General features: G+C 39.5%; 1 protein-coding gene across 9 annotated transcripts in view; it reads left to right on the forward strand.

The window, feature by feature from the left end:
• The window catches only part of NCOA7 (nuclear receptor coactivator 7), a 154,254-nt gene that overhangs the window by 20,782 nt on the left and 112,597 nt on the right, over nucleotides 1-20,875 (forward strand). For all 9 annotated transcript variants that reach the window (XM_055391567.2, XM_055391570.2, XM_055391571.2 and 6 more), the window contains exon 2: nucleotides 13,638-13,751. In XM_055391567.2, the coding sequence (XP_055247542.1) occupies nucleotides 13,702-13,751 (50 nt within the window). In that variant the 5' untranslated portion in view covers nucleotides 13,638-13,701. The remainder of the gene's footprint in view (nucleotides 1-13,637; nucleotides 13,752-20,875) is intronic.

Here is a 20,875-nt window from a genome sequence, read left to right on the forward strand (position 1 = left end):
TTCCTTTTCTCTTCCTAACTTCTGGTGGTTTGCTGGACCTTGGAGTTCCTTAGCTTGCAGCGGTATAGCTCCAAGTGTGGCCTGTGTCTACATGGCATTCTCCTTTTGTGTCTCTATCACTACATGGCCATCTTCTTATGGGGATTCCAGTCATACCGGATTAGGGCACCACACCACTCCAGTGTGATTTCATCTTAACTAACTGTATTTCCAAATAAGATCACATTCTGGAGTACTGAGGATTATAACTTCAACATATCTTTTTTGGAATGCTATGATTTAACCTATAACAGTAAGTAATATCAACCATTACGTATAAATATACCAAGACAATGCACAATGTCTTGTCAAATGATGCCTTCTCAGCTAAGACCCCATAGCCATGCAAAGTGGTTATGGGGTAAATGACAACTGGAAGAAAATGAAGCCTCCTCTGCTATTTGTGTCAGTTGTCTTGTCTCTGGGCTTTGGTATCTCAGGCCTTGGTAGAATTATTCATATAAACAATAATATGTACTATGTGGTTTTGATCTTTCTGGTAAAACTCCATGAAGTAATTTGTGGATCAGGATGGTTCTAAGGGTGTATTGGGTTTTTTGTTGTGATAATGTTGCATAATTGTCTCCAAACCGCAGTGGGTTATATCCACAAATATGTATTTCACCTTCATGGATTTGCAGGTTGACTGTGGTTTAGCTACTCCTGGCTGGGTTCTGCAGGCTGGCCTTGGCGAAGGTTAAGCCAGATGCCAAAGCTGAGGTTCAAGTTCGGGTTCTGTTCCACATGTCTTCATCCTGGAACCCAAGCTGAAGAGGGAAAAGCAGCTACCTGGAGCATACTCTGCTGATGGAGAGCAGAAACTTGCCAGGTCTCTTAGTGCTTCAAGTCAATATGAATATGACTGTTAATCCTCACAGTCTATTGGTCAAAACAAGTCACATGAAAAATCAGATGGGGTCGTATACTCTGTGTACTAGTGCAAAGCATCACAGAGCTGCACAGCAAAGGGTACGGATGTATAATTATCTTACAGCAAGGGAAGAAGTGCCTAATAAGGAACAACAATCCAGTCTACCAAAAAGCCATTTTCTTTTGAATTCTACAAGTTTTATGATAAGCAACTCAATAAACCTTAAAAAAAAAAGAACGTATACCATAGACTTAATTTCTTAACCCAGTCTGCTAGAAATTTATAGTTGAATATTACACACATAATTTTTTTTCCAAGAAGAGGTCCTTGTACTTCTCCATGCTGATTTAGTTTCATACTTGGCATTTTCCCTGCTGCTTAGACACTTTTTCTTATGTCTTGTTCCCAAACCCACGTTTGTGTATTTACCACAGTCCATATTTTGCTAACCACAATACTACATGCCTCTCTCCGTTGTTACCAAGACATCTGAGGCAGAATCTGGTAGAATTGCTTTTGTCTTGAGTGTGCTCTGATAGAGAACATTTTCACTGGGGATAAGACTGTTTCTGGTTTACAGATTTGATTGTTGATTGTGTGGCACTATTGAAATATAACCCTGAATTGTGGTTTTCAGGGATGTCCCACTTTTAAGACTTTCCCTACCAGCACTGGTCCGTGTGACCCAGCCATTTTCTTACTTCCCATTAGCACTTCCTCTGTGTGTCATACGTTTTGTTTGGCATAACTTTTTCATGCCCCCGTTTCCTGATTATTTTATGTAAATCTTATCTCCCTTGTCAAAAATTGAAGTTTCTTTAGAGCACATTGGGTCCTTTTTATAGTCACAGGCTTCAGATAAATAGTACAGTTGTAGGCACAAAACAGGTTCTAAGTGCTTACTGAATTGAAGAAAATTGCTCATAAATATATTACAAGGCACTATTTAGGAGTAAGCATAAGTTGTTTATTGCCACTTATACTCTCCATGTAAATATGCTGAAAGCACATTAAAAAGAATGATAATTCAGTTATTTTATTTTGCATTTTTACAGGTATGAATGTATGCCAGTATATTTTGAAAATGCATTCAATTGCAGATCTCATCCACAGAAGGCAAAGAAGTACATGGCCTTTTCTTTAGTGAAATGGCAGTTTAATGGTAAATTGTCTCTCACTGATAATGTCTCAGAAGACACTCAAATTTAATTCTTGAAAAGTAGTGTTTGCTATTTATATACTGTATGTTTTTGGAAAGGCATTCCATTTATCTTTTAATGCCTTTCATCTATCCAATTTTGTTGGTTTTATCAGTTAACTCTTAATTCAGATCCACGAAGTAGCCCCCAACAAATAGTAATAAGTAGTAATAGTAGTAGTGGTAACTACTGCTCACATTTTTTTTTTCCTCTCCTGAAATTGATTGCATTGGGACCCAGTCTAAGACCAGGACACATGCATCCGTGATGGCATTTACTGTGAGCACAGGGCCCTGGCAGAGTGATTCACATTGGCACATATTCTCTGCAAGGATTTGGATAATGAGATTGAGTTCTGTACCAGTCTAGAGACTCCAGAAGTTTGCAGCTTATTTTCTTTGGACCGGAGCTAGAATATGTCTGCAAAAAAATCAGACGGGCCAGAGAGTCTATGGTTTTAGGAATGAATCTGTCTGATAGTATTAAAATGAATTCCAGAAGTAATTGAAAACAAACTTTCTTTCCATGTCTCCTGTTTATTGATGCTACTTGAAGCCTAATGTCTTTAGATTTGTCTTAGAGATGATCTGAAGTGATCTTCCAGTGCCACAACATAGTAGGGGGTGTCTCCAGAAACTCCGCTGTGGGTGAGGCAGGCATCATATTTTTCACACCTCTTGTGACAGGTAATCAAAAGCATGTCACAGGTACCCAGTAGTGATTGATGGTGAGAAAGAGGATGTCTCTTATGACTAGGAGATGAGATCAGCAGACAGATTGTTCTGTTTTCATTACCTCCGGTAACTTTCTGTATGACAATGCAGATTTGGCCCTTCTAATCTTTGTGTGCAGGTAGAAAACTTCAAAACTGACTTATACCTTATGAGTATTAATGAGAGAATGCATTCAGTATATTAAAAATATTTGGTAGAAATGTTATAGAACTATAAATTTTTAATTCCCAATGAGCTATAATTTTAGTGCTTAGAAAAAAGATGGCTTTCATAATTTAAGAGAAACAAAGAAATAATTTTTTTTTTTTAAAAAGATAACAGTTCCAAATTCTGACTGTCTGTATTTACCAATTCCATTTTCTGTGAGGAAATAGATTGGTTTCTTCTGTTCTCAAAACTTAAGTGGTAATTAATTTAGTGAATTAAGAGAATGTGCTTTCTGGTTAGCTCTTTAAAAACCTACTCAGTGCAATAAATAGTTGATGAATGTACTGACATGTTTACTAAAGTGCATTTAGTATGAATAGTAATGGCTAACCTGAATACAGGTCAGTATTTACATCCTTAAAGACAGTTGGCCATAAAGCTGGGTTCACTCTCTTGTTCTTTTTTTTTTTTTTTTTGACAGAGTCTCGCTCCGTCGCCCAGGCTGGAATGCAATGGCACGATCTTGGCTCATTGCAACCTCTGCTTCCCAGGTTCAAGCAATTCTCCTGCCTCAGCCTCCTGAGTAGCTGGAATTACAGGAATGCGCCATCATGCTGGCTAATTTTTGTATTTTTAGTAGAGATGGGGTTTCACCATGTTGATCAGGGTGGCCTCGAACTCCTGACCTGAGGTAATCCACCTGCCTCAGCCTCCGAAAGTGCTGGGATTACAGACGTGAGCCACTGCACCCAGCCCCTGTCTTGTTCTTTTTAACTGTGGTTAAATCCAGGAAGAACCAGGCATTGATGTGAAAATTATGTGTAGTAATAGCCCACCCTTACAGGCCATTATTAGTGGTTCCTTCTTTGGGGTCAGACAGAGCTGATCATTCTGGCTGTAACTCTTATGGCTATTTGACCTTGAATAAATTCTTTAATTGTTCTAAAGTTCAGACTCTTTATCTGAAAAGAATTGAGATTAACTCCCTCATGCAGTCATAAAGATTAAACCAAGCAGTGTGTGTAACAGTACTGAACAAAAAATTTGGTGCATATGGTTAATGTTCAATTTTGTATTCACTAGGTCTGCCTGGCTTGTTAGTTTACTATTTGGGGCAGATTTGAATGTAGCTCTTCAGGTGGTATTGAAAATGGTATTTCATGAACACTTGCATATTTGGATGCATGGAAATCTCAATGGATAGAATTTTCTGTTCCATGGGGCACCAGATTCTAGTCATTGATTTTTTTACACATTGAGTCTCTGTAACAGCCCTTTTGCAGATAAAGAAACTGAAAGTTAGAGAAATTAGGTAACTTACCCAAGGCTACATACCTTGTAGGTGGTGGAGTCTGGATTTTAACCAGGCCTATCTTACTTTAAAGGTACCCTTCAGCCGGGCACAATGGCTCACACCTGTAATCCCAGCACTTTGGGAGGCTGAGGTGGGCAGATCACCTGAAGTCAGTAGTTCAAGACCAACCTGGCCAACATGGCAGAACCCCATCTCTACTAAAAATACACAAATTAGCTGGGCATGGTGGCAGGTGCCTATAATCCCAGCTACTTGGGAGGCTGAGGCAGGAGAATCACTTGAACCCAGGAGGCGGGGATCACAGTGAGCCGAGATTGTGGCACTGCACTCCTGCCTGGATGACAGAGTGAGACTCCTTCTCAAAATAAATAAATAAATAAAAGGTACCCTTCTGCCTTAATAGCATGGGTTAAGTGTTATTCAGGTGAATCACAGAGCATGTGGAAAACAGAGAACTTCTCAGGTATATGAAGTTTATAAAATCTCGGCTTTAAGGGAATTTTTGAAATTAAAAACATTTAATTTAAAAGCTAATTTAAAATACTAGTTTACCCATGGGGCTTGATTTTCCTCTTAATAGTGATTCTCATTGGTTGTGGTACCCTTTCCTGGGGCATTTTGGTTGGCATGGTTATGGGAAGGGCGCTACTGGCATTTAGTTGGGGGCAAGCAGAGGTGCCAAATGCCCTGCAATGAGTGAGGCAGTCCAAGAAAATGAAGAATTGACCCTTGTACTTGGGAATTTCATATCTTCTTCTGTAGGAGCAATATGAATCTATATTATGTCTTCTAATGAACTTGTGTCTGAGAATTTACATATTGAAATACCCGTGAGCAAATACTTTTCTTTGGGGCATCATGATTTTATAAAATTAAGTGTGTAAGTAGGTTACATGATCTATGAATTTCATCTCAGTATTATGAAGGGCATATAATAAAATGCTTTACATATTTATTTAGATGAGGCGTTGAATTTGATAAGGCTGAGAACTGCGTTTCTACAGTAGTCATATAAAACGGTTGCTCAGTATGTGCTCTGTCACTCTTGAAGATGAGGGAGCCATTCCATCTGCAGGCAGCTGTTTGCACCTACCTCTCAGACAGTTCTTCCTTATACTGAGCCACGGACCTCTCTCCCTCCATATCTAATGTCTAATTCTAGGTATACCCCTTGAAGATCTGTCTATCAAGCCTAAATCCTCTATTAGATAAAGAGCCTTCAGATGTTTAAAAACAGCTGTCATTTAATCCAAGTCTTCTCTCCTGACCAACTCCTTTGACTAATATTCTTAAAATCTAGTTTCATGTCATTTAACCATCCTGTTTGTTCTAATTTCCCTATAGTGTGAGATCCCTAGCTAAATGCAATAATCTTGATATAGTCTAATCCTCAAAAAGGGTATGACAGACTATTATAATCTGTTTATTCTGGGTTGATAGCACTAGTGGGTTTTTTCGAGGTGAGGGGGAGGAAGGTGCACAGTGGAATTACCCAACTGTAATTCCACATATGAATCTTCCAGATATGAATCATATTCACTTGCACTAACACTAAACTGTACCACTCTCATTTCTTAGTACCTCACCAGTAAAACCTCAGATTCATGTGGGGTAAATTTCCACCTTATAATAATTGACTCCTTTCTACAGACAACCGAGGGCTTTTGAATCCTAATGCTGCTATCCAGGATGTTATTAAGTACCTACGTCTCCAAATGGCTGATAAGGGAGGCCTCTATATTTTTGTTCAAGTCAGTGGGAAATATACTCATGAGGACAGGGCATAAGAAAAAATACTGCATTAAGCTATTAATGTTCTCCCTCCAGGTTCATAATGGATTTCAGCTCTCAGAGCAACTGAGGTTGGTCAGTCAGTCAACACATACCTCTTGGTACAGTGATTCAGTGATTTCCTTTATTCATTTAATCATATAAACATCTACCTACACACCCAACCCACATTTCTCCATCTTATCCATAAGCAGACAAGAGAAATTTATCAAATGCCTCTTAAGTGCATTTACATGTGTTTTCCTCATTTTCCTGATCCACTAGAATAGCAGCTATGTCAGGGAGGGAAATTAGGTCAGTGTGATTTGACTAAGCCAGCATTCCCTCAATGTCCTCTCGTCTACCAGCCCTTGCACTCCAGCCTTACCAGATCACTCAGGATTCCCCGAACACCACACATTCCTGCCAGTGGCTTGCACATCCTCATTCTGCCTGATGAGCCTGACCTCTTCTGCATTCACTGTCTGGGAAACTCCTGCACCACCTTCCCAGCCCAGCACTGGCATCACCTGTGACGTTGCCGGGACACTCCTTCCCTTTGAGGCAGTGTAAGTTGCTCAGTGCTCTGTGCTCTGTGGTTCCTTGTGACCACTAGTATCAGAGCACTCACCACATCTCATTTAATCAGCTGATAAGTTATAGTTGTCTCTTCTTCCTGAGCTTCCTGGCTGATGAATGCTGTCTTCATCTTTGTGTCTGCAGCAGAATACTTGGTCCGTGATAGATGTTTCCAAAAGTGATCCACTTGTCCTGCTGAATTGTTGACTTTCTGGGATCATTCTAGATCTCAGGGTCCACAGCTCCCTCCCTCTATTTTCTTACTAAACTGCCTTAAATGATCATTTCTAAAATTTTCCTGGGAATCTATGTGATGATATGCTTCAGTGTATAGTTTGCACAATTACCCTTTCTAAACTAAAATGCATTTGCCTGTTTTCAGGCTTCTGGCATTTTCCACACCTTCTGCAGTTCCTCACCCTGCCAGTGACTTTTTAGAAATCTCATTTGCATGTTCTTTTCTAAGAGAGAACTTATAAAATGATCTGTCTAGCCCAGAGATGGGTCTTCATTTAGAGTATGTAGGAGATTTGATGGCATCTCTTGACTCATCTTAGGTAAAAGGGCAATGAAACTCACATTTGTTTAATTTTTCTCAGGTCAAATTTGAGCACCCTAGGCAGAGAATAATGGAATAGGAGTTGATGAGTTCTCCATTCATTTTGCCATGCAAAGATGTCAAACCCTTTCCCGAATAGCAGATCCGGAGCCCATCCTTGATCATTACCTTGCTGCAGGAATAACTTTTTAGTTGTTTGTTGCTGAATCATTCATTTTTGTTTTTTTGTTGTTGTTGCATTGTTTTTGTAACATGTATTTATTTATTTGGGGGGTATTATCTGATTGCTCCCCTTTAAGTTGTTTTTTTGTTTTTTGTTTTTGAGAGAGAGTCTCTCTCTGACGCCCAGGCTGGAGTGCAGTGGTGCAATCTAGGTTCACTGCAACCTCCGCCTCTCAGGTTCAAGTGATCTCGTGCCTCAGCTACCTGCGTAGCTGGGACAACAGGCATGTGCCACCACGTCTGGCTGCTTTTTGTGTTTTTAGTAGAGATGGAGTTTTGCCATGTTGGCTAGGCTGGTCTCGAACTCCTGACCTCAAGCCATCCACCTGCCTCAGCCTCCCAAAGTGCTGGGAATATAGGCATGAGCCACTGCGTCTGGGTACCCTTGTAAGTTTGTGGCACATGTTTGTATCTGGTTCTGTGTCCTTCCCAGGTTTCTCTACTGTTACAGGGAGTGTTCAAATTTCTGACCTTGTGTAACATTGAAATTTGAATATTTTTGCTTTGTTTAGATGACAGTGTGGCTTTGAGAGACTGAACACCTGTCATATTTTGGTATAAATATAACTATTTTCTAGGAGGAAATGCCTGCATAGAAAGGTCCATTTTGGTCTGTTCCTTACGTGACCAAACACAGTGTGACCAAGCCTCAATGTGTACTCCTGACATCATTTCATTTGTATATTAAGAAACATGTTGTTGGGAAAACAGCTGATGGGCCTCATGGATATACTGCTGTTTTTCTAGTCCTGACTTGTTATACTTGAATATTCAAGGAACTGCAGTGTGTTGGAGGTGAATCCAAAAAGCCATGCTTTGCTATGTGGGTCCACAGCTGTGTGACCCACAGCTGACAGGCTGAGAGGTATTAATAAATTTCCTGAATTCAACAGCACTAGCTGTGGTACGGCAGTTATTTAAATCCAGTCTGGTGTACAGTCCAGTGTCTTTCAATAACCTTTGGAGCCAGAAAGCATTTGCGGATGAGCTAGAAAAAGTAGTCCGGAGTCAACAACATCCAATGCTGCAGCACAGAATTTGCAAGTTAAGACACATGTACCTAGCCACTGGGACAGGGAGGTCATTGAGGACCTCCAGCTGTGTGACCCACAGCTGTGTGGGTCAGTTTGGTGTAGTTAAGGGGTCTCTGCTGGTTCTGTTCTTTTAAATGGTGCCATGTGTACAAACAAGGAACACTTTTCTGATGATTCAAAAAATACTTTGTCTTCATCACAGCTCTTTCGAGGTAAGGATTTTTATGTGCTATTTTTATTTGAATAATGAACTGGATTTAAGTTTAATTGACTACCCTGATTTAAGATTGCAAAAAAAAATATTTAGATGGAAGATTCATCTTGTGCTTTCTCGTGAAATTCTTTTTGGTCTGCAATACACCATAAATGCAGGAGACTCTTAGAAGTCAGCATTTAGATGAGTCTAGAGTATATTGATGTGAAGGAAAGTCAACATTAAATGAATGAAGGGCTTTTAAGAAGCCCATTATGACCACTTATAATGGAAAATGTAGTTCCCACTAGAGACTGATTTAAGGAGCTCTGGTTCTTCACTGAAGCATGAAGGCTGCAGTGCGGTGTTCTGTGCAAATCATTTTTATAGCATTCTCTACTGAGCTCCTTCTGGTTAATCTGTTGGTGTGTCTAAACCTGTAAGAACTGCATCTATCATGTTTAAGGAATACAAAAATTTCCAGAAACTTAAACCAAAGATTAGCATATTTTTCATTTACCTAATAGGATATTGAAAAATAAAAAAAGCCTTACTGGTTGTAATCAGACACAGCAGCACCAGATGTCAACTATTGGATCATTTAATCTTTTTCTCTTGTGCATATTTTCATTAATATTTTTCTACTTGAACCAAATATTAGTTTCTGGCTCATCTTGCAGTATAAAAATTTTCCAATTAGATTGCTGTAACTTAATTTTTATTCATGACTGGAAATTTAATAGAAATCATTGCTTTTGTAACATGTAGGAGATGAACTTTAAAATAAACCACCTGACCCAGGGCAGGGCAGAGAGCCTAGGATTCTGATCTTTCCTGGAGTCTGAGGGAGGCTGGCATGAGACTCCATCCTCCATCCCTAAGTAATTCTTAATTTGGGAGGAATTTTTGGATTTATATTGGTCTGCCATATAATTGACGTTATCCCCAGTCCTGGATTAATTTAACTCCTTGCTAACTTTTATATGGATTTTCTGCCTACTTATGTGCCAGTTATTTAGGGAAGTATAGTAAAAGTGAAACTTGGTGTTATTTGACTTGAAGGAATTTATGGTTGGGGCGAGGAGACTAATTGAAATGCTATTGTCACACAGTATATGATTAAGTGCCTTGCAGTAAGTTATAGGTGATATATGAAATAAGCTCCTTAGGGGAGAGGAGCACACACAAGTGGTCAGGGAAGGCTTTGAAGTAGAATTGGGCCTTGTCAGAAGGAGGAGCCTAGCAAGGTTGCCTCGTGCCTGAGGAAAGAGTGAGGATAAAGGTGCAGAGTTGGGGAGACGCCCAGGGGGTTCAAACCACGGTGTGAAACTGAGCTCATGAGAGTTAGACACTCAGCCGCCATCTTTCCTTTTTCTTCTTTCTCCTTGAACTCGAATTCTTGAATGAGTACTAACTACCCCAACTCATGGTAGCATGGCTTCCACTCCCAATACGTCACTAATGCAGTCCCGTTGGAGGTCCTCAATGACCTCCCTGTCCCAGTGGCTAGGTACATGTGCCTTAACTTGCGAATTCTGTGCTGCAGCATTGGATGTTGTTGACTCCGGACTACTTTTTCTAGCTCATCTCCAAATGCTTTCTGGCTCCAAAGGTTATTGAAAGACACTGGAGTGTATACCAGACTGGATTTAAATTGCTGCCGCACCACAGCTAGTGCTGTTGAATTAAGGAAATTAATTAGTACCTCTCAGCCTCAGTTTAATGGAAATAAGGACATCTAAATCATAGTGTGGTTGAAGGATAAAAAGATAACACAGGGATAATATGTTGAAATAAATGGCTGTTGGTAGGCAGGCATCAAGATTAGTTCCCTTTCCGTACCTGATAGCCATGCTTTCCTTGCCTGAGTGTGCCTAGCCCCTTTCACTTCTATCCCTTTGCTCTGGCATTCCTGCTTTCTGGAATTAAAATCCTAACCACTTTACCCATTGAAATCCTAACCACTCTGAAAGGTTTATCACCTCAAGCAGAATTGAACTTCACATCTTTTGGATTCTTACTTAGTATTATTCATTGGACAGCCCCAAGTTACTACCCTACAGTTTAGTTATCTGCACAGTCATATTTTCCTGACTGGATGGAAAACTCTTTGAGGGTGAAGCCCAAGTCAGGGATGTGAAGATAAACTAGTAAGAGCTGAGACTGTGTACTCCCATGTTTCTGTACAGGGCTGAATGAATAGTTGTCAGGCTTCCAAGGTGATCTCATCATCATATTGTTTTTTCTCCTTTTCTTCCTAACCACAAGCATATGCTGATAATTTCTAATTCCTTTCCTCTAGCCTTCACTGCCCTTCTGTGCTTTCAATGTAATCAAACGTCTGGTGAATGTCTCCAACACCACTATCCCATAGCCGTCTCAAAGGCACAATGTCCACAACCGATCTCTTACCTCCTTCTGCTCCCCTGTCCTACATGCAGCCTGCCCTTTTCATGTATATTGTACTAGATCTTCGGTGTCATAGCCCACGCAGTTCCTGAAGCAGAAACTTGGAGGACATCCTTCATGCCTTACTTTCCTTGTTATCTACACTGCATGACTCATCAAATGTCAGCTCATCAGTCTCCTAAGTATTTCTTGAGTCCATCCCTCCTCTTTCTATGTCAACTACTGCTGCCTAGTTTTGGGTGCTCCTCCCTCAATTAGTTTGACTGTAATTTCTTTTTAATGAATCTACTTCACCCTGTCCTTAAATCCTCTCACGTCAATCCTCTACCTCTGCCGTCTGATTATGCTACACTCCCTCATGGAGAACCCTCTGGTGGCGCCCTTCCATGTACATTGGGGATGAGAAAATTAGTTTTATCTCATGAACCAGCTCTGATGGATTTGGTAATGGCTCTGCAAATGCTGCCGCTGGGTTCAGCATGAGCAATTGATGGCCTCTGACAAGGTGCAGTGAAGGGGGTGGGCTGCACATAGCCAGCTAGGATTAAGTCCAGGCTCCTTAGAGCAGCATACAAGGCTTTCCGTGACCCAGATCCTGCCCATGTCTTCATCCTCAGCTCACTTTACCCTGGAACAGAAGGGAACGATTTTGTCTTCTTGCTTTTGTTCAGTTGAAACCTGCTCGCTCGTACCCTTTACCTAGGAAATGCAATTTTTTTTTTTTTTTTTTTTTTTAGATGGAGTTTTGCTCTTGTTGCCCAGGCTGGAGTGCAATGGAGTGGTCTCGGCTCACTGCAACCTCCGCCTCCCAGGTTCAAATGATTCTCCTACCTCAGCCTCCTAAGTGCTGGGATTACAGGCACCTGCCACCATGCCCGGCTAATTTTTGTATTTTTAGAGAGACGGGGTGTCACTATGTTGGCCAGGCTGGTCCCGAACTCCTGACCTCAGGTGATCCACCCACCTCGGCCTCCCAAAGTGCTGGGATTACAGGTGTGAGCCCCTGCGCCCGGCCGGAAATCCATTCTTAACCTACAACCTTAGTGTGTGCTCAGGATACCTGGGGTGGGCCTTGCATAGTGTTAAGTGTTATTTAATTGTTTTTAATTGGCAAATAGAAATTATATATATGATTTTTTTCAATGATATTTTGAAAATATACATTAGAAAATGGCTAAATTTAGCTAATTAAGTATTTTTCCTGAGGTCTATTTTTCAGCAGTACATATCACATTGTCTTGAAATCCTAAGTGTCTCTCCTGAAAGACAATATATACTGTTAGAGCAAATATCATGTCTTTATCTTTGACCTCTGGGACTTATCACACTCCCTTTCATGTAGTATGTATTGTGGATTAATTTGTTTATTGAATTGAAATGAATTAGTAAATAATTCTGATTGTGAATACACTTTGCTTTATTTATTTATATTTACTAATTTTTTTTTGTGACAGAGTCTCCCTTTGTTACCCAGGCTGGAGTGCGGTGGTGCCATCTCGGCTCACTGCAACCTCTGCCTCCTGAGTTCAAGCGATTCTCGTGCCTCAACCTCCGGAGTAGCTGGGACTGCAGGCACGCACCACCATGCCTGTCTAATTTTTGGTAGTTTTGGTAGAGATGTGGTTTCACCCTGTTGGCCAGGCCGGTCTCAAACTACCAATCTCAAGTGTTCTGCCTGCCTCGGCCTCCCAAAGTGCTGGGATTACAGGTGTGAGCCACCGCACAGCCTGCTTTTTTTGATTTAAATTTGATAGATGAACAAACTATTGCTTCAGGGTGAAAGGACAAATTTTAGGAATGTTAGTGCTCTGCAGAAATTTAGACTGGTGAATCACTGAATAAGTAGACATTGGAAATTTTTGAGCAGGGGAGTGGCATGATAAAAGTGGTATTTGAGGAAGCTTGATCTGGAGACAACCTTTTTTTATATTATAGGCTTAAGCCACTGCTGGCAAGCGTGGGTGAGGGTCGCAGGGGTGGAGAAGAGGGAGACGCAAGGGTTTAAAGCCATGCTGAGGAACAGCTTCCTGTGTCTTTGTACTTTCATTTCCACATTTGCTCAAGTGGGATGTACTTGCTGGCATGTTTCCGAAAATAAAATAGAGTGCTGAAGTTATTTTTATTTTTTTAAAAAAACATTCTTGTAAAACACCTAAGTGAGCCATTTTACATAATTATCTGAGACATATGCCTTATTAATTGCTTGGGAAGAGTGATTATGAGTTCAATTTTTTTTTAAATAATTAGCATCTACATAGTTAGGCTACAATCTTCCAAAGTCAGTGAAGGTTTTTATTTTGCCATGTTTTAAAATAGTTGTTAGTTGTGAGGAAAATACTGCAGTTTGGTTTTCCATCAGGTTTTGCTTTATAGTTTAACATCTCCATTCTGATTGTAGTTTCTCCCATGGACATTTGCATTTCATATTTGACTCATGTGACAGTGTTTCCTGGTTAAAGTTTATTTTTCATTTGTTTTGGTCCATGTAGTTCTACTCCATTTTATTTTTCACATTGGCCAGTGTAAACTTTTAAGTTTACAGTTGCTTTGTTATTTTTTCTTACAGGGTTACGACTCACTGATTAAAAAGAGGGACTTTTTCAAATACTTTGCACTTTTGATTGTGTATTATGGATACCAAGGAAGAGAAGAAGGAACGGAAACAAAGTTATTTTGCTCGGTAAGCATTCATTTTACAAAATTATTATCAGTACTTTAAAGAAATATTTGAGGGGACTTTGTTCTCAAGTATTACTTCGCATTTTGTGTTTTGTGCTTGTTCATAAATAGAGCAGGTAACCAGGAGAAGTAAACTATACTTTGCTTCATCCATTTTATTCATATTAGAGGAGTGTAACATTTGGTTCTTCTCTTTCTAGCTTTGACACTTCTCTCAGGCCAGTGTTGCTCAGCAAATCCAGCTGTCATGCTCTGACCTGCAAATTGCTCCAAATCCCATGTTTAGCAACCTACCTTGAATTTTAAATCCTAAGTGCTTCGCTCCTACTGTTGTGTAGCTTAATAGGTTGGACTGTAACTGAAAATCTCTGACACATTTAAAGCTTATCACCTTGTGGGGAGTCTATTACTAAGAAATATTTTTGTAGGTAGGTGAAATGGGTGAAATTATATTTTTGAATCAGAGTCATTTTTAAGGCTGGAACTTGTCCAACATAAATAAATTTGTTGATATCTGAATAGAAGTAATGTAGTATATGATTGGTTACCATTTACAGATTTAAATGTCTATGTGGCAGTCACTCACTAAATATAATAAAATGAATTATATGCTAAACATTTGTAAAACATTTTGATAAGCCAGAATGTTTTCAGACTCAGAGAACATAGGCTTAAAAACATTATGTTTCTCCTAAATTGAAATACATCTTAAGAACTGAATTTAGCCTCATTCCATCCCCAGTCCCCAGGCTGTGCTCATTAGAGATGCATTTATTATTTTCTAAACATGAGCCTTGGAGCCAAAACCAAAGTTTGTTGTTGATGTTTTTATCTAGTAATTAAGCTAGATTTTAGGTTGATAATGGGAAAAGGACAGAAACAATTTAAGGACCTACTATGTACTGAGTGTTTTACTTATTATTTTAATTGCCTTCAAAATAAATCTATGACATCGGTTAATTTATCTCCATTTTACCAGTGATGCAACTAAGACTCAGAAAATATTTTGTCCATTTCATGCAGCATAAGAGTCAGTATTAAATATAAGGCCATCTCCAAAAGGCATGCTCCAGTTAGGAATAGTAAATCATGAATAAGGTTTTGGGGAAGCACAAGTTAAACTACCAATTGTAGTAAAATATTTTCTGCTATTATGACTACAGAGAGTAACCAGATTAGGGAAGGAAGACATCAGGCATCTAATGGATGAGGCACCAGAAAGATAGGATATTTAGAATAAATAAGATCTCCAAAGTTTTTATTTTGAGATAATTTTAGATTCACATGTAGTTAGTTGTAAGGAGTAATAGATACCCTGTATTCTTTATCCATAGTACAGTATCACAACTAGGAAATTCATATTGATACAATCCACCAGCCTTATTCAGAGCATTCATTGTATGTGTGTTTGTGTGTATTTAGTTCCATGCAGTTATATCACACGTAGATTTCTGTGGTCACCATCAGTCAAGATACAGAACAGTTGCATTAAAAGGATCCCACATGCTACCTTTTTGTATCCCTACTCACTCCTTCCATCTGCCTGCCTCCTCTGACAACCACTATAATTTGTCATTTCAAGAATACTAGGTAAATGGAATCATATAGTATGTAACCCTTGGCATTTAGCTTTTTCTTCCCTTCAGCATTACTCCCTTGATATCCCTCAAAGCTGTTGCATATATCGATAGTTTGTTCCTTTTTATTGCACAGTAGCATTCCATAGTATAGATGAATCACAGCTTTTTAGTCATTTACCCATTGAAGGGCATTTAGGTTGTTTCCAGTTTGGGCTATTTATGAACAAAGATGCTAGATGCTACAATCATTTATGTACAAGTTTTTGTATGAGCATGAGTTTTCATTTCCCTGAGATAATTGTCCGAGAGTGCAATTGCTGGGTCAAAGGATAAGTGTATTTTTAGTTTTATAAAAAACTGCAATACTCTTTTCTGGAATGGTTGTAACATTTGACATTCCCATCAGCAAAGTCTGAGTAATCCAGTTTCTCTGCATTGTCATTTGGTGGTGTCAATATTTTTTATTTTTATTTTAGCTATTCTGATAAGTATGTAGTGATATCTCATTATGGTTTTAATTTGTATTTCCTTAATGGTTAGTGAGGTTTAACATTTTCATGTGCTTATTATTAGCCATAGTGTATCTTCTTTAGTGGCATCTCCTTTCCTATCTTTTGCCCATTTTCTAATTGAATTGTTTAGGTTTTTACTGTTGAATTGTACACATTCTAGTTTTTTGTTGGATATGTGATTTGCAAATATTTTCTCCCGGACTGTAGTTTGTCTTTTCATCCAGTTAACAGAGTTGCAGAGCAAAAGGTTTTAATTTTGATGTGGTTCAATTTATCAGTTTCTCCTTTTATGAATTGTGCTTTTGGTCTGAATTCTAAGATCTCTTTGCCTAGCTCTATGTTCTGAAGATTCTCTCCTGTTTTTCTTTTCTGAAAATTTTATAGCATTATGTTTTATATTTAAGTCTGTGATCCATTTTGAATTTATTTGTGGATAAGATATGAGTTTAGGTCAAGATGGTGGTCATGCTTCTCCTCCCCTTCCTCCCCGTCTCCCTTCCTCACCTCCTCCCTTTCTTCCTGCTCCTCTTCCTGCTCCTCTTCCTCCTCTTCTTCCTCCTCCCCCTTCCCGCTTCTACCCCTTCCTTCTTTCTCCCACCTCCTCCTTCCTCCTCCTCCTTACTTTCTTCTTCTTTCTTTTCTTTCTTCTTCACTTGCCCTACATAGTGATTTTAAGAGCTATAGTGCCTTCTCAGCCTGAATCCAAAGTGATTCCTGTAGTAAAGGTAACTGCCGGTTCATGAACAACCTGCTCAATGTTAACCTCTTCTTGTTCCTAAAATGTAGAGTCAGGGGAGCCCCTGAAACTGAGAATACAAACCAAAACTGTTCTGGAAGAGCAGCACAGTTTTTTCAACTCAGAAATGTAAAATTGTCTTGCTTATCATGACCTCTTCTGAGAAGTATTCTAAAAATGAAACAAAAAACGTATCCTAAAATGCTGAAATGTGATCTTGGGAGCATAGGGACAGTGGCACAAGGATGAAATCAGTGGTGCTCTTAAGACAGTAAGACAACATGATTTGTAACTAGGAAATGAGAGAATTGGAGAGAGGAGAATGGAGAGAAGAGGGGGTGGGAGCAGGGAGAGAGAGAAAGAGACAGAGAGAGAAACACTGACTGACAAACCTGTAGTTTAGCTCTTACAATGCAGTGGAAGCCAGAAATGGTCAAGCTATTAAAAGCAAAAGGCAAACCAAAGAGAAAAGAACCCCCTTCAGCCTATAATCAGAAAAGAGCCATTCAAAGTTATACATCTTTTCAAATGCCTTCTGACTTAACTGTGGAATTACCATGTGGAATTAGCAACAGAACTTACTTGAAAGCTGGTTTCTGACAACGTAGAGCAGAGTTCTCTGGAGCAGCGTACTTAAGGGCAGTCCAAGCAAGATCTCTGGAGAGAAGGATAAAACGTCAGGCCAAGGGTGAGGCCAAACTGATGCAATCTCAGTTTTCTCTAAACTAAATTATACCACCTTACATAAATCTCAACTAGTGTTCTGAGGAAGTCAAAAGGAAGATTTACCCTGATGCTGTGCCTGCTGCCACAATTACATATCTGAAACCCTAAAAACTGCTTTTTAGACTGCTTCCCCCTTCCACCTAGGAAAAACTAGGAACACCTAGTTTTTCCTCCTGAGTAGTTAAATAGCCAATGTTTTCTTTGTGTGCTATCTTATCATGTGGTTTCATAATCGTTGCGTGACTGTGTTTGATAGTCCTTTGCCAAACCTGTTTTGTTGACGTTTCGCTCTTTAACATCAAAGTAGAGTTTAAAATACCCTATTTTAATAATTTTGGATTGAAATTAGTGATTTGAGGGTCACCCAGTCTTTCCTTTCTTATAATTTATCTTGAAATATGCCTGTGTAACTCTAAATAGAGGGGTGGATTAATACTGCTACTAGATAGAGTAATTCTGGATAAGATCTGATGAATTTTTTGGATTTTCTGACCCTGGTCCAACTGGTTTTCAGGTGCTTCAGGATAGTTTTATAACAGTTGTTAAATCTAGATTGAATGATTTGTGAAACTTTTTCACAAATGGTTTTGCAAATAATTTATATATGCAAAATTAGTATATGTCTATATTAATTTCTTGATCCCTGATAGATCTTGAAAACCAAATGAAAAACTGAATTACTAAAGCAAATTATGCTTTCTGTACTATTTGTACTGTGTACAATTTATGCTGTCCTCTGGGGTGACTATCATGTGTCATTTGTTACACCCCTGCTGACTCTTCCTTCCTCTTGTAGTTAGAATGCAAAATTTTCTTTAGTATTGCCGTACAGGGCTGTCTTCTTACACACTTGCTTGACATTATTTGGCTTTTGTGATTTCCGAGTAGGTCCTTGTATGCCATTGGTTGAAGATTCTTTGAAAGCATTTTTTCAGGATCAAGCATTGATTGAAGATATCCAAAATACATCTGTAGTTGAACCAAATGGTGTTTTGTGGGAGGTTTACTTTTCCCCTCTGATAAGGTGTGAGAGCCTGGGAGTAAACAGTGAGTAATACAGACGAAGACACAGACTGGGTGTTCATGTAGGTCCCTTGCTGGCTCCCACCTCCCCTATTCCCTGGTTGTCATGAAAAGCAGAACTGCTGCTCCCACCTCCGCTTTCCTCTTAACCCAGCCTTTCAGAGCAGCAGTAGGAGCCAGCACCACCTCTGTCATCATTCTCATTGACAAAGGATGCAAAGTGTAGAACATTTCTTAGCTCCCATCTCCAGCCTCTGCCCTGGCAATTCTTCACCCTTGAACCTCTGACCCACAAGCAGAACACCTTGTGTTTGCAGTTCACTCCAGTGTATAACCTCTGGCAAGTTTTCTAAGCTTCCTTTACCTTACATTTCTTCAGTTGTTAAGTGTTGTTAAAAATAACCAACTAACAAGATGCTTTTGAAGAAGGAGACATCCCAACCAGCCAGAACTGGAGAGAAGCTCAAATGGGACCCAGCAAGGAGGGCCAGAGCTGAACAGCTGGTCCCCTTATTCTCTTTTCCATGGCAGAGGAGATTTGAACCCACTGTATAGCTTTCTCTGTTGTGTGAATAGTACACTTTGTAGCTTGCGTGTTCAAGTAAAATGAAACCAAGATGGCTATGAAGATTGAGGGTAATATACGAACAGTACCTGATACAGTGAGTACTCACACATTCCTTTAATAACAAATCATTCCTGATCTTACTTCTGTGTCTACCTACATCTTCACCTAATTTTCATCTTGACCTCCCACTTTCAGCCCATGAGCTGCTCCTGTTGTTCAGATCAGGGAAGAGGGAACACTTAATGACAATCCAAATTGGAATCATATCGTTTCCCAAAGATACTTTGCTATAAGCACAGTTAGTTAGGTTCTGGGATATAATGAAGTGGAGTTATATAGTCAAAGGGCCTTGAGAAACCTAACAGCCTTTTATTTAACAGTTGGACCCTAAGCCCATGAGGTGAAAGGGTCCATGATAGGCTGGCTCTATCCCAGGGTACTTTTAGATATATTAATTGGTAATCAGAGCCTCACCACTTGTGTGGCTTGACGAACCGTCATGTCAAGCGGCGTGCCAGTAATACTGGCCCCCTTGGTTCTCATAGTGGCCAGGCAGGGATTGGGTTTGTCAGAGACCTGGGCTGGTCATCTTTAGCTATGATCAGCATCTTACCCCAGGGATGAGTAGAAGTATTATCATCTTTCTGCATGCCTTGATATGAAAAAGGCTTTTATAAAAACTGATCCAGATTATCTTCACACCAAACATCTGATTTAAAAAAAGTTCATCCCTAAATATAATTTGACTGCTATGGGAATTTATACTCAAAGGGGTTGAATAACTTCACTGAGATAAAAGTAGGCGTGTCAGGATTTGAACTCAGGTCTTCCCTTCTCCATCCAGAGCTTATGCTCTGCAGTGCTGCCATGTGCCCCTTTAGTGGCAAAACGGGGCTTATAGAACACAGGTCACCTGACCTGCTGCTACTCACAGTGTGGGTTGCATAGATTTCTGTGGGCAGTCTTGACAGCTGAACATTAATTTACACCAGTGTAAATTAATTTGGAGAAATGCATCATAGGTTCTAAAGGTCTAACTTATAAGCGACCTTTTCAAAAATAATTTGTTTATAACTTGACAACATCCCATAATCCATGTCTTATCAACTTATTCATCTATAATATGGTTAATGTCAGAGTATTAACCTACCAAGACAATAGGAAGCAGGCAGTCTGTAATACTTCACCTGTGTAAGTCAGGGTGTTGCATTACAGTGATCCACTTTACTCCCTAAGATTGCATGTTGTCTGAAAAGAGCAGTTGCCCATGATAGAAATGAATGCAGAAATAATTCTGTACAAAAAGCCTTTCTTTGTCCTCTTGGTCAAATACAGAGTCTGAGGTCCAGTGAAAGGCATCACGTGGATGGATCTGGGTGGTTGATCTGCAGCACTGGTGGAGCACAAAGTGGTATGCTCCTTGTCTCCAGCCCCACAGAGGCAACCTTTGAATCCTAGGAAGCAGCCATCTCTTTGTGGTGTGCCAGTGCCAAGAATGATTATACCACGTGGGTGGAGTGGTGTGATGTGAACTCTTGCCCTTTCTTTAATTAACTGTAGATTGTTTTTTCCTGCTGGCCAAGGGCTGTTAGAGATTTATCATCTTAAATCATCTTTAGTATGTCTGACATTTGAGGAGAAATTTATTGCCCATTGTTGGATTCAGATACTCAGTCATAGCACAGTTTTAATTGTGTTGATACATAAAACGCAAATAGAACAGTTTTAAGTACTTGCTAAATGTTAGCTTTATACTTTTTTAATATTTGGTCATTTTATTTTATCAGTTTCACTATGCCTACTGATTCTAATACAAGTTAATAATAATAGCAGTTGTTGGTACTTTATGAAGTAATTTCACAAGCATTCTGTTTATCCTTAAAATGATCCTACAAATAAATATAAATGCAGGTAATGAATCTGTTGTTCAGGAGGTGAAATAACTTACCCCAAATCACTTAGCCTTTAAATGGAGGGCCT

The sequence above is a fragment of the Gorilla gorilla genome, chromosome 5 (genome assembly GCF_029281585.2).
Source record: "Gorilla gorilla gorilla isolate KB3781 chromosome 5, NHGRI_mGorGor1-v2.1_pri, whole genome shotgun sequence".
NCBI classification, from domain to species: domain Eukaryota; kingdom Metazoa; phylum Chordata; class Mammalia; order Primates; family Hominidae; genus Gorilla; species Gorilla gorilla.